General features: G+C 44.1%; 1 protein-coding gene across 1 annotated transcript in view; it reads right to left on the minus strand.

Moving 5' to 3' along the window:
- Positions 1–14,520: 14,520 nt before the first annotated feature.
- The window catches only part of LOC115129570 (BTB/POZ domain-containing protein KCTD8-like), a 64,721-nt gene continuing 54,686 nt past the window's right edge, over positions 14,521–24,555 (minus strand). Inside the window, exon 2 of the mRNA XM_029660089.2 lies at positions 14,521–17,284. Coding sequence (XP_029515949.1) covers positions 16,785–17,284 — 500 coding nt within the window. The 3' untranslated portion in view covers positions 14,521–16,784. The remainder of the gene's footprint in view (positions 17,285–24,555) is intronic.

The following is a 24,555-nucleotide window of genomic DNA, read 5'->3' on the forward strand; positions in this document are numbered from 1 at the left end:
ACAAAACCCACTGAGTTGATAGCTCTGAAAGCCTTTTGTAGTGGGACTGTCACCAGAAATGTGAATATTATCAGCCATGACTACGAAGTCCGAGGAATTCAGAGAACGCAGTGAGGAATGCTGTATACGGCCCAGGAGGCCTGTAAACAGTATCTATAAAATAGTGATTGAGTAGGATGCAAAGAATTCATGACTACAAGCTCAAAAGACAAAAACGCAGTCATTTTTTACAAAATCTAATTACATTTGCTGTCGTAAATGTTAGCAAAACCTTTGCGGGATGTGTGGGGGGAAATGGTCACTAATGTAACCAGGAGGAGAGGCCTCATTTAATTAACACTGTAAACTCATAAGGCTTTAGCCATGTTTCAGTCAGGCCAATCACGTCAAAGTTCTGATCAGTGATTACTTAATTGACTATGACTGCCTTGGAAGTGAGGGGTTTAACGTTAAGTAGTCATATTTGAGATGTGCAATAGTATCACAATGACTTTCAATAATGACAGGAATGGAGGAGGTCTTTATTCCAGTAAGATTGCTAAGGCAAACACCGCCATGTTTAGTTTTGCCCAACCTAGATTGAGGCACAGACACTGCCTCAATGGGGATAGCTGAGCTAACTACACTGACTGTGCTAGTGGTAGACTCCACTAAGATGGCAGGCTGGTAACAGCCTACTGCCTTGCCTGCACCCTCATTGTGGAGCTAGATGAGTTAGAGCCCTGTCTATGTTGATAGATCAGATGAGAGCACCTCTCCAGCTTGGATGGAGTCTGTCACGCCTCAGCAGGAGAGGCTTGTTCCTGTTTGTAGGGGAGTCAGAAAGGGGGCAGTTATCTACAAATTCTATCTTTTGGGAGCGGCAGAAAACTGTTTTCAACCAGCGATTGAGTTGTACGAGTCTGCTGTAAAGTTTCATCACTCTCCCTAACTGGACAATTTTTAAGAGACAATTATTCAATGCCAGCACATATTTCTTGCTAAGTTACAAGCTGAAGTTATGTTGCACTTGGTGACCTCTGACTGTTTCACTTTTAACATCGTTGGTGCCGACGTGGGTAACAATATCCCCATACTATCTATACAGTTTTAGCTTCAGCCAGAACCATCTTCAGATTAACCTTTATGTCGGTTGCCCTGCCCACTGGTAAACAATGTATGATTGCTGGATAATTATTTTTAAGTCTGATATTGCAGATAATGGAATCTCCAATGACAAGGGTTTTTCAATTTGTCAGATCTAATGGTGTGAGACTCAGGCTGTGACCACAACTCGTTGCTTTGTGGGGAAACCATCACATCATTTATATGATTTCACAATGTTAACTGCAGGGTTCTTTGTTTTGTCATCCTACCATTGTAGGCCAAACATATACACAAAAACATTATTTTAACCATAATAATAATTAGCACAGCCAGACAGAACACTACACGGACAAAACGCCTAGAGAAATTCTGAGATTACTGTGTGCTGGTTGTTCAAAATTCGCTATGAATGCTGGACGTTGTGCTTCACTATGAGCAGACGAAAAACACAGGAAGTCAACATTTCTATATTTTACCAGTGAAATGAAAATGCGCTCGTTGTAGCTTGTGGTTTGGATAATGTTGACGTTTATGACAAAAACGTGACTATATGCCATGGCAGAGCCCGGGTGAAATTCCCCTTTAATCATATGCATCTGCGTAACTGCGGCACTTTTCCCTTCAATCGCTCAACCATGAACATCCCCCCTCGGGAACCCCCTTGGTTCCTGCATCTTCATGTTGGTGTGACACTTTCGAATGTGGGTCAAAAGGGAAATAGATTTTTTACTGGAGTTTAGACAGTGTCCTTCACTCCCGCATGCCCTCAACATCATTAACAGAACTGTGGGAAAACATTTTTTTTAATTTTTTTTATTTCACCTTTATTTAACCAGGTAGGCTAGTTGAGAACAAGTTCTCATTTGCAACTGCGACCTGGCCAAGATAAAGCATAGCAGTGTGAACAGACAACACAGAGTTACACATGGAGTAAACAATTAACAAGTCAATAACACAGTAGAAAAAAATGGGCAGTCTATATACAATGTGTGCAAAAGGCATGAGGAGGTAGGCGAATAATACAATTTTGCAGATTAACACTGGAGTGATAAATGATCAGATGGTCATGTACAGGTAGAGATATTGGTGTGCAAAAGAGCAGAAAAGTAAATAAATAAAAAAACAGTATAAAAACAGTATGGGAATGAGGTAGGTGAAAATGGGTGGGCTATTTACCAATAGACTATGTACAGCTGCAGCGATCGGTTAGCTGCTCGGATAGCTGATGTTTGAAGTTGGTGAGGGAGATAAAAGTCTCCAACTTCAGCGATTTTTGCAGTTCGTTCCAGTCACAGGCAGCAGAGTACTGGAACGAAAGGCGGCCAAATGAGGTGTTGGCTTTAGGGATGATCAGTGAGATACACCTGCTGGAGCGCGTGCTACGGATGGGTGTTGCCATCGTGACCAGTGAACTGAGATAAGGCGGAGCTTTACCTAGCATGGACCTGTAGATGACCTGGAGCCAGTGGGTCTGGCGACGAATATGTAGCGAGGGCCACCCGACTAGAGCATACAAGTCGCAGTGGTGGGTGGTATAAGGTGCTTTGGTGACAAAACGGATGGCACTGTGATAGACTACATCCAGTTTGCTGAGTAGAGTGTTGGAAGCCATTTTGTAGATGACATCGCCGAAGTCGAGGATCGGTAGGATAGTCAGTTTTACTAGGGTAAGCTTGGCAGCGTGAGTGAAGGAGGCTTTGTTGCGGAATAGAAAGCCGACTCTTGATTTGATTTTCGATTGGAGATGTTTGATGTGAGTGGAAGGAGAGTTTGCAGTCTAGCCAGACACCTAGGTACTTATAGATGTCCACATATTCAATGTCGGAACCATCCAGGCGGGGGTGAACGACACTCTAACGCTCTCCCCCGCCTCACACTAGCACAGCAGGCGGAAGGCTGGGGCAACACCCCTCCCAAAATAACCTGTTGTGCACCAGAGAAAACTGTGGCCGACAGGCGGGGCGAAGTACACTGTCTACCGGTCGTACCCTGTACTAACTAGCTTGATAGTTAGCGTCACCGCCTGTTAGCTAGCTTATTAGTTAACACAAGGTTTCGCCCCTGCCTGCTGTGTACCGGAGTACTCCTTGGACTAGCTGGCTGGCACACTGTGTCCTTCGACCAATAGAAGTATAAAGAAGGGTTCCTGCAAATGCATTAATGCCCACATGCAGGAACGGTTCCTTTGGCACCCTTCTCAAATGATGATGACCTTATAATTCTGAAGGTACACAGGGCACGCGATCTCATCATGGAACTATAAAGCTCCACTCCACATTTCATTCAAAATGCCTACTGCTTGCAAAATAATGTTTTTCAACTATAAAAATTATCTTTCATTGCAGGACAAGGATCGCCCTGACTTTCAAGGATGCCTGAATTGCTATTCCTTTCTGGTTGGCTGGCAAGTTTCACCATCCAATTAGGAGTGGAATAGTGCAAGTTTCACCATCCAATTAGGAGTGGAATAGTGCAAGTTTCACCATCCAATTAGGAGTGGAATAGTGCAAGTTTCACCATGGCACGGACCGTGGAGATACGTTGGCACATGAGAATTATTAGTATACAGTGTATGGCAAACAGTCAGTTATTACATTCTATCCATGCTGGCCTTCGCGGACTACCTGAGACATGAAACAGATGGTGGGAGGGCATATAGACTGTCGCCGATTTAATAACGTAATTGGCAATCGTCACATCTATCTTCTATGCAAACTTTCTACACTTTTACAAAACGAATCACAGGACAAGTTCATGGAAACATAGCTACTGTATCATTGTACCCCTCAGGAGACTGAAAATATTTGTCATGGGTTCCAAGTTCCTCAAACTGTTCTACAGCTGCACCTTGGTACTGCTCAGCATCTGACCATAAGGTGCTACAGAGGGTAGTGTGTATGGCCTAGCACAACACTGGGGCCAAGCTTCCTGCCATCCAGGACCTAAACAGCAGAGGGAGCACCACCCTATCCACATCGACGAGACAGTAGTGGAGAGGGTAGAAAGTTTTATGTTCCTCGGCGTACATATCACGGACAAACTGAAATGGTCCAACCACACAGACAGCGTGGTGAAGAAGGCGCAGCAGCGCCTCTTCAACCTCAGGAGGCTGAAGGAATTTGGCTTGTCACCAAAAACACTCACAAACTTTTACAGATGCACAATCGAGAGCATCCTGTCGGGCTGTATCACCGCCTGGTACGGCAACTGCTCCGCCCACAACCGTAAGGCTCTCCAGAGGGTAGTGAGGTCTGCACAACGCATCACCGGGGGCAAACTACCTGCCCTCCAGGACACCTACACCACCTGGTGTCACAGGAAGGCCAAAAAGATCATCAAGGACAACAACCATCCAAGCCACTGCCTGTCATACAGAAGGTGAGGTCAGTGATGATGACTCCTTGCTGTCCCCAGTCCACCTGGCCATGCTGCTGCTCCAGTTTCAACTGTTCTGCCTTACTATTATTCAACCATGCTGGTCATTTATGAACATTTGAACATCTTGGCCACGGGATTCTGTTATAATCTCCACTAGCCACAGCCAGAAGAGGACTGGCCACCCCACATATGCTTTACATACTCTTTCTTTCTCTCTCGGAGGACCTGAGCCCTAGGACTGCCCCAGGACTACCTGACATGATGACTCCTTGCTGTCCCCAGTCCACCTGACTGTGCTGCTGCTCCAGTTTCAACTGTTCTGCCTTTATTATTATTCGACCATGCTGGTCATTTATGAACATTTGAACATCTTGGTCATGTTCTGTTATAATCTCTACCCGGCACAGCCAGAAGAGGACTGGCCACCCCACATAGCCTGGTTCCTCTCTAGGTTTCTTCCTAGGTTTTGGCCTTTCTAGGGAGTTTTTCCTAGCCACCGTTATTTTACACCTGCATTGTTTGCTGTTTGGGGTTTTAGGCTTTTCTTACAGCACTTTGAGATATCAGCTGATGTACGAAGGGCTATATAAATAAATTTGATTTGATTTTGATTTGAGTACAGGTGCATCAAAGCAGGGACCGAGAGACTGAAAAACAGCTTCTATCTCAAGGCCATCAGACTGTTAAATAGCCATCACTAACATTGAGTGGCTGCTGCCAACATACTGACTCAACTCCAGTCACGGGATAAATTGATGTAATAAATGTATCACTAGCCACTTTAAACAATGCCACTTCATATAATGTTTACATACCCTACATTACTCATCTCATATGTACTATTATACTCTATACCATCTACTGCATCTTGATGTAATGTATCACTGGCCACTTTAACCAATGCCACTTTTATATGTTTACATACCCTACATTACTCATCTCATATGTATATACTGTACTCTATACCATCTACTGCATCTTGCCTATGCCGTTCTATACCATCACTCATTCATATATATTTTTATGTATATATTCTTATTCATTCCTTTACACTTGTGTGTTTTTAAGGTAATTGTTGTGAAATTGTCAGGTTAGATTACTCGTTGGATATTACTGCATTGTCGGAACTAGAAGCACAAGCATTTCTCTACACTCGCATTAACATATGCTAACCATGTGTATGTGACAAATAACATTTGATTTGATTTATATACTAGGCAGTGTCAGAGGAACGCCCAAAATGTATTTCAAGCGGCGACTGAGGTAAAACCTTCAGGTTTCTGAAGATCAGCTCATTTTCCTGTGCTTTTTTAAATATGCATATGTGTAACATCAAAATCGATCCGTTTTAATGTACTGCAGTCTCATTTGGCAGGTGCACGAACCCTCTTTGATGTCCACACTCAGAGGCCAAGTCAAACGAGATATGAACATTTTAATTTCCTTGTAGTTCCAATGTTGTTCCAAATCTTTTTGATCTTTTTTTTCAGTAGAGTGGTTGGCTGAGTTAATGGTACAAAAGAATCACTCCAAACTAAATGAGGAAAGATCTATCGGTTTGGGTTAGGGTTTTACATTATGGTTTGTTGTCACCATCATGTCCATACAGTATTAATGACATTTTGCCCCAAGGCAGACTTCCGATCGTCCAACAGATTTTTTGTGACTGATCCATGTGAAAAGTCCAACATCAGCTTGTGAAGGAGGGAGCTGCACAATTCATTTTCAATGACACCCGATATGGCATGTCTGGTCCAGTGCAGTCAAAAATGTGATTTTCCTGTGTTTTGTAAATATTTCCACATTGAGGTTGGAATAATAATGTGCAATGGTGAAAATTATGAAAATGCCCTTATAGTGTAAAAGATGTTTGAAAAGACTTCTACCGAAGGTAACTCCTCTCCCTGTTCTGGCCGGCGCTCGGCACTCGGCGTCGCCGGTTTACTAGCCACTACCAATCCCTTTTTCCTTTTCTGGTTGTTTTGTCTGTTCCTTTTCACACCTGGTTTCAATTGCTTTTATTTCTGTGTGTATATAGGGCACCTGTTGCCCCTTAAGTTAATACTTTGTAGCGCCACCTTTTGCTGCGATTACAGCTGTAAGTCGCTTGGGGTATGTCTCTATCAGTTTTGCACATCGAGAGACTGAAATTGTTTCCCATTCCTCCTTGCAAAACAGCTCGAGCTCAGTGAGGTTGGATGGAGAGCATTTGTGAACAGCAGTTTTCAGTTCTTTCCAAAGATTCTCGATTGGATTCAGGTCTGGACTTTGACTTGGCCATTCTAACACCTGGATATGTTTATTTTTGAACCATTCCATTGTAGATTTTGCTTTATGTTTTGGATCATTGTCTTGTTGGAAGACAAATCTCCATCCCAGTCCCAGGTCTTTTGCAGACTCCATCAGGTTTTCCATCTTCCCTGTCCCTGCTGAAGAAAAGCAGGCCCAAACCATGATGCTGACACCACCATGTTTGACAGTGGGGATGGTGTATTCAGGGTGATGAGCTGTGTTGCTTTTACGCCAAACATAACGTTTTTCATTGTTGCCAAAAAGTTCAATTCTGACCAGAGCACCTTCTTCCACATGTTTGGTGTGTCTCCCAGGTGGCTTGTGGCAAACTTTAAACAACACTTTTTATGGATATCTTTAAGAAATGGCTTTCTTCTTGCCACTCTTCCATAAAGGCCAGATTTGTGCAATATACGACTGATTGTTGTCCTATGGACAGAGTCTCCCACCTCAGCTGTAGATCTCTGCAGTTCATCCAGAGTGATCATGGGCCTCTTGGCTGCATCTCTGATCAGTCTTCTCCTTGTATGAGCTGAAAGTTTAGAGGGACGGCCAGGTCTTGGTAGATTTGCAGTGGTCTGATACTCTTGATCGATCACTATAGGTGTAGTTTGAGTGAGGACGTCCGTAGGGAGCTGGCCTGTAGAGACACCACCCTGTCCTTGGACCAGTTGATCGACATGTCCATTCGGTTGGACAACTTGCTGGCGACCCGCGGACGTCCAGATCGGACTCTGTCAGTTCCATCCCCCAGCTCCACCACTCCAACACCCATGGAGCTAGGAGGTGCTGCAGCGAGGGCGACCGGAGGAGGGGGCCTTTCCTGTGCCAGCTGTGGTCGCAGAGGGCACACTGCTGACCGGTGCTGGGGGGGTCGTCCAGGGAGTCGAGACGCCAGGCCGAGCACTGCCCGGACACCTCAGGTGAGTCGGCAGCAGGCTCACCCAGAGCCCCCTATTGGTCACATGTATGTATGGATTGGTTTTCCTGAATTTCCCCCTCTTTCCCGGCATAAGGCGCTAGTAGATTCAGGCGCGGCGGGGAATTTTATTGACCGCGGTTTAGCGAACAGGTTAGGGATTCCCCTTGTTCAGCTTGACAAACCCTTCCCAGTGCACACCTTAGATAGCCGACCATTAGGGTCAGGGCGAGTCAGGGAGGCCACGGCTCCACTGGGTATGGTCAAGCAGGAAAGTCATGAGGTCATTGATTCTCCTGTGTTTCCGGTGGTGTTGGGGATCCCCTGGTTGGCCCGTCACAACCCCAGGATTTCATGGCAACAGAGGGCTCTACAGGGGTGGTCGGAGGAGTGCTTTTGGTCGCCTGAAGGCTCTTTTTACCTCGGCTCCCGTGCTGGCGCATCCGGACCCCTCTTTGGCATTCATAGTGGAGGTGGACGCATCCGAGGCTGGGGTTGGAGCCGTGCTCTCCCAGCGCTCGGGTACACCACCGAAGCTCAGCCCCTTTGCTTTCTTTTCTCGGAAGCTCAGCCCGGCGGAGCGAAACTATGACGTGGGGGATAGGGAGCTGCTGGCTGTTGTCAGAGCCCTGAAGGTGTGGAGACATTGGCTTGAGGGGGCCCAACACCCTTTTCTCATCTGGACTGACCACCGTAATCAAGAGTACATTCGGGCAGCGAGGAGACTGAACCCTCGTCAGGCAAGGTGGGCCATGTTTTTCACCGGATTTAGGTTTACCAACTCCTATAGACCAGGCTCCCAGAACACTAAGGCAGACGCACTGTGCCGACTATATGATACGGAGGAGCGGGCCATTGATCCTGCGCCCATCCTCCCGGCTTCTTGTTGAGCCTACTCCACCACAGTGTCCAGCGGGACAGGTGTATGTTCCGCTGGAGGTTAGAGACAGGCTAATTTGGTGGGCTCACACGTCCCCCTCCTCTGGTCACCCAGGGATCAAATCAAATCAAATCTAATTGTATTTGTCACATACACATGGTTAGCAGATGTTAATGCGAGTGTAGCGAAATGCTTGTGCTTCTAGTTCCGACAATGCAATAATAACCAACAAGTAATCTAGCTAGCAATTCCAAAACTACTACCTTATAGACACAAGTGTAAAGGGGATAAAGAATATGTACATAAAGATATATGAATGAGTGATGGTACAGAGCAGCATAGGCAAGATACAGTAGATGGTATTGAGTACAGTATATACATATGAGATGAGTATGTAAACAAAGTGGCATAGTTAAAGTGGCTAGTGATACATGTATTACATAAAGATGCAGTAGATGATATAGAGTACCCTATATACGTATACATATGAGATGAATAATGTAGGGTATGTAAACATTATATTAGGTAGCATTGTTTAAAGTGGCTAGTGATATATTTTACATTTCCCATCAATTCCCATTATTAAAGTGGCTGGAGTTGAGTCAGTGTGTTGGCAGCAGCCACTCAATGTTAGTGGTGGCTGTTTAACAGTCTGATGGCCTTGAGATAGAAGCTGTTTTTCAGTCTCTCGGTCCCAGCTTTGATGCACCTGTACTGACCTCGCCTTCTGGATGATAGCGGGGTGAACAGGCAGTGGTTCGGGTGGTTGTTGTCCTTGATGATCTTTATGGCCTTCTTGTGACATCGGGTGGTGTAGGTGTCCTGGAGGGCAGGTAGTTTGCCCCCGGTGATGCGTTGTGCAGACCTCACTACCCTCTGGAGAGCCTTACGGTTGTGGGCAGAGCAGTTGCCGTACCAGGCGGTGATACAGCCCGACAGGATGCTCTCGATTGTGCATCTTTAGAAGTTTGTGAGTGCTTTTGGTGACAAGCCGAATTTCTTCAGCCTCCTGAGGTTGAAGAGGCGCTGCTGCGCCTTCTCCACGATGCTGTCTGTGTGGGTGGACCAATTCAGTTTGTCTGTGATGTGTACGCCGAGGAACTTAACGTACTACCCTCTCCACTACTGTTCCATCGATGTGGATAGGGTGGTGTTCCCTCTGCTGTTTCCTGAAGTCCACAATCATCTCCTTAGTTTTGTTGACGTTGAGTGTGAGGTTATTTTCCTGACACCACACTCCGAGGGCCCTCACCTCCTCCCTATAGGCCGTCTCGTTGTTGGTAATCAAGCCTACCACTGTTGTGTCGTCCGCAAACTTGATGATTGAGTAGGAGGCGTGCGTGGCCACACAGTTGTGGGTGAACAAGGAGTACAGGAGAGGGCTCAGAACGCACCCTTGTGGGGCCCCAGTGTTGAGGATCAGCGGGGTGGAGATGTTGTTGCCTACCCTCACCACCTGGGGGGCGGCCCGTCAGGAAGTCCAGTACCCAGTTGCACAGGGCGGGGTCGAGACCCAGGGTCTCAAGCTTGATGACGAGCTTGGAGGGCACTGGTGTTAAATGCCGAGCTGTAGTCGATGAACAGCATTCTCACATAGGTAATCCTCTTGTCCAGATGGGTTAGGGCAGTGTGCAGTGTGGTTGAGATTGCATCGTCCGTGGACCTGTTTGGGCGGTAAGCAAATTGGAGTGGGTCTAGGGTGTCAGGTAGGGTGGAGGTGATATGGTCCTTGACTAGTCTCTCAAAGCACTTCATGATGACGGAAGTGAGTGCTACGGAGCGGTAGTCGTTTAGCTCAGTTACCTTAGCTTTCTTGGGAACAGGAACAATGGTGGCCCTCTTGAAGCATGTGGGAACAACAGACTGGGATATGGATATGAATATGTCCGTAAACACACCAGCCAGCTGGTCTGCGCATGCTCTGAGGGCGCGGCTGGGGATGCCGTCTGGGCCTGCAGCCTTGCGAGGGTTAACACGTTTAAATGTTTTACTCACCTCAGCTGCAGTGAAGGAGAGGCCGCATGTTTTGGTTGCAGGCCGTGTCAGTGGCATTGTATTGTCCTCAAAGCGGGCAAAAAAGTTATTTAGTCTGCCTGGGAGCAAGACATCCTGGTCCGTGACGGGGCTGGTTTTCTTTTTGTAATCCGTGATTGACTGTAGACCCTGCCACATACCTCTTGTGTCTGAGCCGTTGAATTGAGATTCTACTTTGTCTCTATACTGACGCTTAGCTTGTTTGATTGCCTTGCGGAGGGAATAGCTACACTGTTTGTATTCGGTCAAATTTCCGGTCACCTTGCCCTGAATAAATGCAGTGGTTTGCGCTTTCAGTTCCACCCGAATGCTGCCATCAATCCACGGTTTCTGGTTTGGGAATGTTTTAATCGTTGCTATGTGAACGACATCTTCAACGCACGTTCTAATGAACTCGCTCACCGAATCAGCGTATTTGTCAATGTTGTTGTTTGATGCAATACGAAACATATCCCAGTCCACGTGATGGAAGCAGTCTTGGAGTGTGGAATCAGATTGGTCGGACCAGCGTTGAACAGACCTCAGCGCGTGTTAGGTGTGTTATAGGTTATAGGTTACAGCTCGTTTCATGTCTCTCCTCAGGCCGGTGGTGGCTGGTCCGCTTCAAGAAGATGCGGTGTGGGAGGTCCCTCCGCCGGCGTATGCAGTTCGGTCCATACTGGACTCGAGGCGTCGGGTAGGGGGTCTTCAGTACCTCGTGGACTGGGAGGGGTACAGTCAGGAGGAGAGATTTTGGGTGCCGGTGGAGGACGTACTGGATCCACCTATGCTAAGGGAGTTTCACCGCCTCCATCCGGATTGCCCTGCGCCTCGTCCTCTGGGTCGTCCTCCCTGTTCGGGCAGGGCGCTCGGTGTCGCCGGTTTACTAGCCACTACCAATCCCTTTTTCCTTTTCTGGTTGTTTTGTCTGTGTTCCTTTTCACACCTGGTTTCAATTGCTTTTATTTCTGTGTGTATATAGGGCACCTGTTGCCTGCCTTAATTCGTGCAGGATTGTGGATATTTGCGTTCGATTATCTATGCTGTTTATTGTTTTCGCTATTACGTAGGTGTATGTAGTGTCGGAACCGTGGTTGTTCCTCCGTGTATTGGCACGAATTTCTGTTCCTTCGAGAGCGTAGTTTTGGATTTTCATCTGTGCCAATTTTGTATTGGTGACTATGTGTGTATATATATATATATGTATACATATATCTATATTAAACACGCTTCTCAGAAATCCCTGCTTTCCTGCGCCTGACTCCTACACCTCTCACCGAGATGCACCTTATCACAAAGCTACTTCATTTTTACCCAGAAATGAAGAACGGCTGCATTGGTACTTTACTTAAACAATTCCATCCTCAAAATATGGAAAGATATTTCTGCCCTCAGGCTAAGATTTAATAAGGAAAACGGTGTTTATGAAAGTGTTTACATAATGTAGTTGAATTAAGAGAAACTCAACTGCATATTATTAATAAAAAAGGACTTATTAATGTAAAAGTTCAGAGTGCTGGGGGAGAGACTGCTGGTGCATGTAGACAACATTCCAAAAAACATGTAAGGTCCAATTCCTCATTAAGCCCTTCGGGGTGTAGAGTTTTTAATGAGGAATTGGAGGGCTTAATAAGGAATTGGACATTGTTGCATGTTTCTTGTAATGTTGTCTACAGGCACCAGCAGTCCCTTCACAGCCCTGATGATCCCGAAACGTGTGCTCCATTTTTGTTTTATAGCACCTTGCACTTTCTGTATTTTTTTTAGCATGGATTGAATTAATGTCACGTCCTGACCATAGAAAGCCTGTATTTTCTATGGTAGAGTCAGTCAGTTGTCACGCCCTGGTCGGAGTATTTTGTGTTTATCTTCATGTTTGGGTCAGGCCAGGGTGTGGCATGGGGTTTTTGTATTGTGGTGTGTTTTGTCTTGGGGTTTTGGTATACATTAGGATTGTAGCTAGTGGGGTGATCTAGCAGAGTCTATGGCTGCCTGGAGTGGTTCTCAATCAGAGGCAGGTGTTTATCGTTGTCTCTGATTGGGAACCATATTTAGGCAGCCATATTCTTTGGTTGTTTTGTGGGTGATTGTCCTTAGTGTCTTTGTTCCTGTCGTTGTGTTAGTTGACACAAGTTATAGGCTGTTTCGGTTTTCGTTACGTTTATTATTTTGTAGTGTTTGTATTGATTTGTGTTTACGTTTGTTGATTAAACATGGATCGCAATCTACACGCTGCATTTTGGTCCGACCCTCCTTCACACCTAGAAAATCGTTACATCAGTCTAGTTTATTATTTCTATGTGGGGTTCTAGGTTTAATTTTCTATGTTGGTGTTTGTGTATGATTCCCATTTATAGGCAGCTGGTAATCGTTGTCTCTAATTGGGGATCATAATTAAGTTTTTTTTTTTTCACCTGTGGGTTATGGAATATTTATGTTTAGTTGCCTGTTAGCACTGCATTGTCGTCATGGTTCGTTTTATTTATTTTTTCAAAGTTTCACTCTCTAATAAATAATGTGGAACTCTACCTACGCTGCGCCTTGGTCTGTCTATACTAAAGATCGTGACAATTAACTACATTATTTTTGCATCTTGGCTTCCTTGGGGTATTCCTTTTCATGGTTTTGAGTGTGAGTACCTTCTGAACTCCACATATATATTTTTTCTCCTACACACCAGCCACCTTCCATTCTAGCCTGAGCGCAAACCCATATTATTGTAGTTAATTACCACGTTTCTGTTCTGATCTAGGTTGAATATTTGAACAATGAAAACTACAACTTCCAATCAGTCCAGTGTCCCACATAGTTCTTGACTAAGTTTTTCTCCTGCATGATTTGATTTCTCTCTAGAAAAACGGCACATTGAGCTCCCCCCAAAAAACGAGTCCCCCCCCCAAAACCATAGAGGACACGTGGGAAATTTTTCCAACAGCACCGGTCAGAAATTTCAGATGGCTTCTCGGTCTTGTCATATGGTCAATCCTCTATTGACAGATCTAATTCCTTAAATAAATTCCCAGTGAGAACTAGATTTTCAAAAAGCAGAATAATACATTTCACTGGGACTTGCGCATGGCCTTGGCAGTCCCACACAGCGATAATGGATTCAAGAGAGACTCATAATGTCTCTGCAATTTTCTCTCCGTGGTTAAATAATAACTGTTGTGTTAGTTTACATGGACTTCAGAATGTAAAATTCTTTCCTATGCATACATCAACCAGCACTATCTGCCCCAGAGTGGGTGGCTGTCATTATGTTTGGAGAGTCCATCCACTTTCCTGCATTACCATGGAAACAATGCTAACAATGCCAGCAAATATTCATCTTTTATTTTCCGTTCAAATATATTCAACTGGGGCATCTTACCGACCTCTTGTAGATGAGCCCTGATTGCAAGAGATGGACCAAGGCTGTATTTATTGGAAATCTTACCACATTACTGGTTTCTGAGCGTATCAGACAGTTTCAGTTTTGCTTCAGCTATCAGTGAAATAATCAATAATCAATTATCTAAAAACATTGGTCACATTTCCATTTTCTGACATGTTTTTGTCCCTGGCAGAGAAGAGAACTTCACCTGCTAAATGTTGTGATACACAGCAATTTCATTTGAGACTAACTGCATGATCATTTCAGCACCATGGATCGAGACAATTTAGACAAGCAGGGTTAAACTCAGTGAAGCATGTTTTAAGAGTCTCTGACGCTCATTTTCTTCTCATTCAAAGAGCAAACGCAAAGCAGTCAAAGTGTTCATGTAATTTGCCACCACATTTTCCATCTGTCTAAGCAATTTGGCGAGTTGCGTTTTCTTCAATTTACTAAGCTTGGCTTTGTTTTTGCTATGTGCTCATGGTAAGGGATTCGTAATTGGGTTGTACACAATATGTCTGAAAAATGTGTTGAAGGAAATCTTGTAGTTCCTCTAGTTTATAACATATTTTATTGAATGCATTAAATGTCTTTAAAACAAAACATCTCACTTTGAAAATGTGCTGTACACTACCAAAAAAACTGGCGTATACTGGCCACCTGATATAATACACAGATCTTAATGTACCTCTGCAGAGCAAAAATAGATAGCCTTGACAATGTGCATTGCCTCAAAACAGAGCATCAAGGCATGTTAACCTCCGTTATAATTGAAAAACTCCTGATCTCCAATTCAGGTCTTTGGGGGAAGTAGGAAACTCATGAAAATGGCCAGCAGCTTTTTCCTCGTTAAGCGGCAACAAATAGAGACTTACAAAAACAGTCTTCCATTGCTGAATAATCCGATTTTTCAGTGATTTTCATAACAGTTATTGGGTGAGCAACAGAAAGACGGCTTGGGGTTAACACTGCAGCAAAGTCTCTGTCCTCAGCACACCATATTTACTGTGGCTCTCTACCAACACTTCCAAAAACTGTGCTGCCCCAACTATTGTTTTTGATTGGATGACTTTCCCCAAGGTTCAAATCCTGATGTAAAATATGACTAAACCAGCCTCTATCTAGTCATTGTAAGACAATTGTCTTCCCCTTTTCTTAGCCCAGCACCGAGAGATTTATACATAAAAAGCTGGTTCCCCAGACACTGATTAAGCCTGGTCCTGGACTAAAAAGTGTCATAACATGATATATTTTATTGTAGAATAGAAAAGTAGGAATAAATGTCATTACGCACATATTGACCATGGACAACAACAGTAAACACAAAGGACGTCCATGGTAGATACTGAATGGACATCTTCCACTCTTTCCACTATGTGGATTTACAAACTTCTTAAACAATTCACATGTTGAACACTTAATTATCTACAGAGAGAATAATGTACTTTCAGTATTTAGTGGTATACAGTTTATCTATGTTTTCTTATTTGTTAACTGTCATCTGCATTCACACTGAATGTGTCAAATAATGGAAATATCCACTCAGTTGCCAGTTTATTAGGTACACCCATCGTACCGGGTTAAAAAAAAGTCAGACTACGGTTTGCAACTGCACATATGGTGGCAGGGTAGCTTAGTGGTTAGAGTGTCGGACTAGTAACCGAAAGGTTGCAAGTTCAAATCCCCGAGCTGACAAGGTACAAATCTGTCGTTCTGCCCCTGAACAGGCAGTTAATCCACTGTTCCTAGGCCATCATTGAAAATAAGAATTTGTTGTTAACTGACTTGCCTAGGTAAAAAAAAAATGGGGACAGAGATCATGCTTTTCGGAGAAATGTCCTCTTGTCTGATGAAACGAAAATAGAACTGTTTGGCCATAATGACCATCATTATGTTAGGAGGTAAAAGGTAGAGGCTTGAAAGCCGAAGAACCACATCCCAACCGTGAAGCACGGGGGTGGCAGCAATCATGTTGTGGGGGTGCTTTGCTGCAGGAGGGCCTGGTGCACTTCACAAAATAGATGGCATTCAGTTACACCAGCTCTGTCAGGAGGAATGGGCCAAAATTCACCCACTTATTGTGGGAAGCTTGTGGAAGGCTACCCAAAACGTTTGACCCAAGTTAAACAATTGAAAGGCAATGCTACCAAATACTAATTCAGTGTATGTAAACTTCTGACCCACTGGGAATGTGATGAAAGAAATAAAAGCTGAAATGAATCATTCACTCTACTATTATTCTGACATTTCACATTCTTAAAATAAAATGGTGATCCTAACTGACCTAAGACATGGAATTCTTACTTGGAGTACATGTCAGGAATTGTGAAAAACTGAGTTTAAATGTATTTGACTAAGGCGTATGTAAACTTCTGACTTCAGCTGTATTTTGCCCATTCTAACTTTCAGTCGAACAATAACTGAATGCCTCTTTGCATGTCTGCATGCTTTATATAGCATGCCACAGCCACCTGACTCGCTGTCTGTAGGAGCGAACCATTTTTGTGAACGGGGTGGTGTACCTAATAAACTGGACAAATGTACAGTAGTCAAATACTGTTCACATAGGCATATTGTTTCAAACGTAATCTCCAATGCAATCTAGAACTGAGGAGACAGTTCTGGAGAGTTCTGCTGTGCTTCTTTTAACATGTGCCCCAGAAATGCATGTGCTTACTAACCTTGTGCCTCCCCTCACAAAAACAGTTTGTTGATCATCCTTTTAACTTCATTTGAACTGGAAGACATTTTATAATGAATCATTGCACTTAAAACCAGCCAAATGGAGGGAATCCAAATTAAATGACTACTGCTTGTGGCATGGTGATAGAAAAGGGTCCCTATAGACCGTACTTTTGGAGTAGTTCGGACTGCCACTGCCGCTTGCGCTCGGGGAAAGCCTGTGGGATTTTGATGTTGTTAAAGTCCTGTATGCACTGCTTCATCTCTTCCTCTGCGCTGGGTCTCTCCGTGTTCTTCTTCCTGCTCAGGCCGCCCTCACGCCCCATCAGCGACTGGAAGAGCTCGCTGTTGCGTCGCTTATCTGGCAGCTGCATCCACTGCACTGACGAGCCCTTCTTGGAGGGCCGCCCAAGGGTGAGGGTGCTGGGCTGCCGAGAGACAGACTGGAGGGCTCCGCAGGGGGCCATGGATCCCCCACCGCCTCCCCCACCCAAGTTGGGGCCGTCCTGGGGCGAGGTGGCCTCAGAGTGGGTCTCAGAGCTGGAGGTGGAGAGTTCGTTGAGGGAGGTGCCGCTCTCGCTGCCCTTGTCGGTGCCCAGTTTGTCCTTCTGGCGTTCCTCACAGTCCTGCTTGGGGGAGACGATCTTCGATGCCGGCCCTGCCAAACACACAGCAGAGAGACAAGGTCAGTCACATGTTGAGACAACTGGAGTAAAGAGCACCTGTGTATGTCATGTTGCCATTTCCCCCGAATTTCTCCTTCAGTGCCACAGCCGTTCCACTTATGTTCTGTTACAGTACAAGTACACCTAATTCATCTTGGTGATTAGTTGAGCAGTTGAATCAGTTGTGCTAGGTACTCGCTCGCGCTCTCACTCTCTCTCTCTCTCTGGTTACAGTAAGAACGCATCTCAACACCCAGCTTAAAATCCTTGTTAGTGGCTAGGTTTCCATCCAATTGGCTACAGATTTTTGTGTAAATATTCTGAAATCTGCATAAAAAGAATATTCAGATGTTTACAAATAACTCATTTTGATTCAAGTGAAATGGTGCCTTTTTGCAGCATTAGTATTTTGTGATATTCCACAGCTCAGGGTTTTTGTAGAATGAGTTTGGCTGAATCCCTGGTTTTATAGCATCAGAACTAGAGGCATCATTTCTATTATGTCGATTCTACAATTTGCCCATAACATTTAATTGAAATGCTTCTACACCCCCCTACCCACTGCAGAATAAACAAAAACACATAAATGATCTACAGTCACAATAGCTGATATGGCTTGTGTTCAAATGTCAGCCAGCCCTGGGTTTTTGGTGGGCCGCTGTAAACCCGTATTAGCAAACACATGCAGGCTGTAAATCAGTGATGCACCTCAAAGGCATTTACTTCAAGGCTTCCACTTTGGTTCACTATCTCTCTAATAGCAACAGTAGCCAAGACCCCAAGGACGCCAAACATCATTCACAATGACTGCCTCCACCACGGAAACCAATTACATATGTAGATCCTAGATTACTCATCCCACAATGCAGTTCCTTTGTGTGGACAGAGATGTTTCTACCTCTGGGATTTACAGTAGTGATAGAGACAGATCTCGTTATCTCTGACACACATGCTGTATCTCTATTGCAACCCCCCCCCCTCCCTCCCTCCCCCACACACACAGCAATTTTTTAAAGTTGAATCGAATCAGTGCCAGGTTCCATTTTTCCGTCTTTCTCTACACTCATGGAAAAAAAATAATCCAATAGACTGCAGAGGGTCAGTAGAAATCTGGGCCTTTAAAACTGAGAATGTTCTGTCCGACTGTCTCCCATTTGATTTGAAAATAGAGCATGAATAACTTGCTACTCTCAATACTTAGACAACTAAAGTCAAGCTAATAGAGGGACTTAGGGAGCCAGTACATCAGAGGAGAAAATGTGACTCCATTAGATAAATAGCATATCATACAAGGATTAAGGCCCTATCATTGAGTTCTTCTCCTTTTTTTCATCTTGTTTGACAAAGGCACGTCATATGCGGCTCCCTATTCTCTGTATACAGTAGTGCACTACCTTTGACTAGGGTCCGTAGGGAAAGTGTGCCATCCAAGGATTACTAACTCACCGAGACAGTTGGCATTCAACAATGTGTCATGCCCTGACCTTAGATTCTCTGTTTTTCTATTATATTCAGGGTGTGACTAGGGTGGGTATGTCTAGGGTTTCTGTCATCTAGGAGTTTTGAATGTCTATGATGGCCTGGTATGATTCCCAATCATAGACAGCTCTTTATCGTTGTCTCTGATTGGGGATCATGTTTAGGTAGCCATTTTCCCCATTGTTAGTTGTGAGATCTTGTCTATGTTTGGTTGCCTGTCAGCACTAGTTTGTATAGCTTCACGTTTCGTTTGGTTGTTTGTTGTTTTTGTTCATTCATTAAAAAGAGAATGTACTCATAACACGCTGTGCCTTGGTCCGATCCTTATGACGAATGTGACACAATGTGCTTTTGTGTGGGATGGTTCTTGGCACCCTATCTCAAAAAGTCTTACGGACGCGACTCAATCGAAACCACATTGCAGTATTAAAAGAATAGTGTCAACATAGCTTTATCAGCAGTCAAATGAAATTACAGAATGGTTTGGGTGACTATAATTAATAGCAGGTAGACTACACAGGTAGATTCTTTCCAGTTTTCAGAATAAGAATGTGTGCATGGGCAGTAGTGTTAGTGGATAGTGGCTATTTTGAAAGGGTTCACTTATGTATTTTTTTTTATATGTGATTGTTTTACATACTGGCTACTGTCGTGACTTTACTTTCATTCATTTTTTTATTTATTTTACCTTCATTTAAGTCAGTTAATAACAAATTCTTATTTTCAATGACGGCCTAGGAACAGTGGGTTAACTGCCTGTTCAGGGGTAGAACAACAGATTTTTACCTTGTCAGCTCGGGGGTTTGAACTTGCAACCTTCTGGTTACTTCTGGTTACTACTCCAACGCTATGTTTAATTGTTACCTGATTAAATGAATCATGTAACAATTAACTCATTAGGATTGGGGGGCAGCACGAGAGCCGTTGTTTAAAGAGTTACCATCTCCTGAATTAAAGACTAAAGGTCTTTACCTATCACATCCATAAAACAGTCAACGTATTAATTATAACTTCGTATCATATCATTTTGAAAAGTCATAACCTCCTGCATCTGCAAAAACCCCAGCCTTACTTGATTCAGTACTACACAAATTGGTGTAATTATTTATTTACTAAATAACTACAGTAAATGGTAACACAGGTAATACATAAAAACAGGCCCTAGCGGACTAACAATATGGTGGCTTATTACAAAGGAGATGAAGAGCGAGAGATGGAGAGAGGGGCAGAGACATAATACTATGGTACCTTTAGAAACTACTCTCACAGTAATCATATACTTTGCACACAAACTGCCGCCCATTTGGAGTAAGAAATCATGAATGTAATTACAGTGGCTTTCGAAAGAATTTACCCCTTTGGCATTTTTCCTATTTTGTTGCCTTACAACCTGGAATTTAAAATACACTGCTCAAAAAAAATAAATGGAACACTGAATGAATGAAATATTCTTATTAAATACTTTTTTCTTTACATAGTTGAATGTGCTGACAACGAAATCACATAAAAATTATCAATGGAAATTACATTTATCAACCCATGGAGGTCTGGATTTGGAGTGACACTCAAAATTAAAGTGGAAAACCACACCACAGGCTGATCCAACTTTGATGTAATGTCCTTAAAACAAGTCAAAATGAGGCTCAGTAGTGTGTGTGGCCTCCACGCGCCTGTATGAACTCCCTACAATGCCTGGGCATGCTCCTGATGAGGTGGCGGATGGTCTCCTGAGGGATCTCCTCTCAGACCTGGACTAAAGCATCCGCCAACTCCTGGACAGTCTGTTGGTGGATGGAGCGAGACATAATGTCCCAGATGTGCTCAATTGGATTCAGGTCTGGGGAACGGGCGGGCCAGTCCATAGCATCAATGCCTTCCTCTTGCAGGAACTGCTGACACACTCCAGCCACATGAGGTCTAGCATTGTCTTGCATTAGGAGGAACCCAGGGCCAACCGTACCAGCATATGGTCTCACAAGAGGTCTGAGGATCTCATCTCGGTACCTAATGGCAGTCAGGTTACCTCTGGCGTGCACATGGAGGGCTGTGCGGCCCCCCAAAGAAATGCCACCCCACACCATGACTGACCCACCGCCAAACTGGTCATGCTGGAGGATGTTGCAGGCAGCAGAACGTTCTCCACGGCGCCTCCATACTCTGTCACGTCTGTCACGTGCTCAGTGTGAACCTGAAGAGCACAGGGCGCCAGTGGCGAATTTGCCAATCTTGGTGTTTTCTGGCAAATGCCAAACGTCCTGCACTGTGTTGGGCTGTAAGCACAACCCCCACCTGTGGACGTCGGGCCCTCATACCACCCTCATGGAGTCTGTTTCTGACCGTTTGAGCAGACACATGCACATTTGTGGCCTGCTGGAGGTCATTTTGCAGGGCTCTGGCAGTGCTCCTCCTGCTCCTCCTTGCACAAAGGCGGAGGTAGCGGTCCTGCTGCTGGGTTGTTGCCCTCCTACGACCCCCTCCATGTCTCCTGATGTACTGGCCTGTCTCCTGGTAGCGCCTCCATGCTCTGGACACTACGCTGACAGACACAGCAAACCTTCTTGCCACAGTTCGCATTGATGTTCCATCCTGGATGTGCTGCACTACCTGAGCCACATGTGTGGGTTGTAGACTCCGTCTCATGCTACCACTAGAGTGAAAGCACCGCCAGCATTCAAAAGTGACCAAAACATCAGCCAGGAAGCATAGGAACTGAGAAGTGGTCTGTGGTCACCACCTGCAGAACCACTCCTCTATCGGGGTTGTCTTGCTAATTGCCTATAATTTCCACCTGTCTATTCCATTTGCACAACAGCATGTGAAATTTATTGTCAATCAGTGTTGCTTCCTAAGTGGACAGTTTGATTTCACAGAAGTGTGATTGACTTGGAGTTACATTGTGTTGTTTAAGTGTTCCCTTTATTTTTTTGAGCAGTGTAGATATTTTGTATCATTTGATTTACACAACATGCCTACCACTTTGAAGATGCAAAATATTTTTTATTGTGAGACAAACAAGAAATAGGACAAAACACTGAACTTGAGCCTGCATAACTATTCACCCCCAAAGTCAATACTTTGTAGAGCCACCTTCTGCAGCAATTACAGCTGCAAGTCTCTTGGGGTATGTCTCTATAAGCTTGGCACATCAAGCCACTAGGATTTTTGCCCATTCTTCAAGGCAGAACTGCTCCAGCTCCAAGTTGTATGGGATCCGTTGGTGTACAGCAATCTTTAAGGCATACCACAGATTCTCAATTGGATTGAGGTCTGAGCAGTGACTAGGCCATTCCAAGACATTTAAATGCTTCCCCTTAAACCCCTAGAGTGTTGATTTAACAGTATGCTTAGGATCATTGTCCTGCTGGAAGGTGAACATCCGTCCCAGTCTCAAATATCTCGAAGACTGAAATAGGATTCCCTCAAGAATTTCACTGTATTTAATGCCACCCGTCATTCCTTCAACTCTGACCAGTTTCCCAGTCCCTACCGAAGAAAAACATCCCCACAGCATGATGCTACTACCACCACCATGCTTCACTGTGGGGATGGTGTTCTCATGGTAATGATAGGCATTGGGTTTGCGCCAGACATAGCGGTGTCTTGATGGCCAAAAAGCACATTTTTGTCTCATCTGACCAGAGTACCTTCTTCCAAATGTTTGGGGAGTCTCCCACATGCCTTTTGGCAAACACCAAACATGTTTGATTATTTTCTTTACGGAATGGCTTTTTTTCTCGCCACTTTTCCATAAAGCCCAGCTCTGTGGAGAGTACGGCTTATAGTGGTCCTATGGACAGACACTCCAATTTCCACTGTGGTGCTCTGCAGCTCCTTCAGGGTTAGCTTTGGTCTCTTTTTTCCTCTCTGATTAATGCCCTCCTTGCCTGGTCCGTGAGTTTGTGCGGGCGGCCCTCTCTTGGCAGCTTTGTTGTTGTTGTTGTGCCATATTCTTTCCATTTTATAATAATGGATTTAATGGTGCTCCTTGGGATGTTCCAAGTTTCAGATATTTTTTATAACCCAACCCTGATCTGTACTTCTCCACAACTTAGTCCCTGACCAGTTTGGAGAGCTCCCTGTCTTCATAGTGCCGCTTGCTTGGTGGTGCCCCTCGCTTAGTGGGGTTGCAGACTCTTGGGCCTTTCAGAACAGTACATATACTGAGATTATGACAGATCATGTGAAACACAGCTGGACTTTATTTAACTAATTATGTGATTTCTGAAGATAATTGGTTAAACCAGATCTTATTTAGGGGCTTCATGGCAAAGGGGGTGAATACATATGCACGCACCACTTTTCCGTTTTAAATTATTTTAGAATTTCATGAAGCAAGTAATTTTTTTACATTTCACTTCACCAATTTGGACTATTGTGTGTATGACCATTACATAAAATCGAAATAAAAATCAATTTAAGTTACAGGTTGTAATGCAACAAAATAGTAAAAATGCCAAAGGGGATGAAGACTTTTGCAAGGCACTGTATGTGTAAATGCCTTGGGTATCTCTGTCGGATCCAAGCCTTCTTGGAAAGGGGTTTGGTTGGCCCTTTCCGCGGCACACTTGTAATACTCTGACTGTCCAAAAGGGGTCCCCACCCATCTCTTCTACTGTTGATCTCAACTGCCTTCGCCTGGCAACCGGCAATCCGTTGTGTAGTCCTGAAAAGAACTACAGAAGACACTCTGCTTCCACTCGCTCTGGAAGATGATTATTTGAAAATAGGCTAGCCAGCTGTATCGATAGCTCTCAGTGGGGCGATGAGAGTAGTAGAATACGATGGTTTGAAGATTAGTTGAATGGTTCCACAAACTGATCCCACTCATAAGGGTGTCCAATGAAAGTTGACTAGCAACAACAACTGGGACCTAAAACACCCCCACCATGAGCACCAAATAAATTTGCCCAAGAAGAGTCAAATAAAAGAAAAAAACACACCAAAAACAGGAAGAAATACAAAAAGTGAAGAATAACAACAAAAAAAGAGTGATGATCAGATAAAGGATTTTGTCTAGAACTCAAATAGGGAGTCCCAACTATAGGTGTTGACCCTCCACATCTCTCAAGACAACTGCAGCACTGGGCCAGCACAGGTGAAACACCTTCCAATTAACGAGATGACGCCAATTGACAAACGAGGTGATACCTAACGTCCAACCTCAAAATATATCTGGAAAAATCTAAGTCTGTAACATCTTCCACCTTAAGACAACAAATATATCCTATATTTTTGTTGGACAAGTTTGCTCACAACCAACAGAAAATAACATCCATCTCACAACATGATCAACTTAAATGCGTCGCTATTTAAATACGTTGCCTCCTACGATTTATAAACATTGTGTCTACTGGCTGTCAACACTTAAATGCCAGACAGAACAGCCACCTTATTTTTTGTAAATATATATACACACCATTTTTTCTTGACAATATTTTTCTTCTTTTGTTTCTATTTGTTAGTCTTTCTATAGCTGCCTAAAACTGAAGTTCTGAAAATAGGTAAAATCACGTACATTTTTACAACTCTTATCCTTGGAACGAACCCAACCAAAACAAAACTCATTTCCAAAATGGCAAAATGTGCCGTCAAAATAAATTGTGAGCCATCCTCAGTAACTCGTCGAAGCGTAACTGGATCATCAATTTGAGATACACTGGCCCAATTGCCTTGCCCAAAAGTGGCACGAGAATGCAATTCCCTCATTAGAACACCATCTCTGTCTAAGTATACCCCACAAACTTCATCAAACTCTTCCTCCGGACGTATCTCAGCAAAAAGGGGA

Source organism: Oncorhynchus nerka, linkage group LG5, assembly GCF_034236695.1.
Source record: "Oncorhynchus nerka isolate Pitt River linkage group LG5, Oner_Uvic_2.0, whole genome shotgun sequence".
NCBI classification, from domain to species: Eukaryota; Metazoa; Chordata; class Actinopteri; order Salmoniformes; family Salmonidae; genus Oncorhynchus; species Oncorhynchus nerka.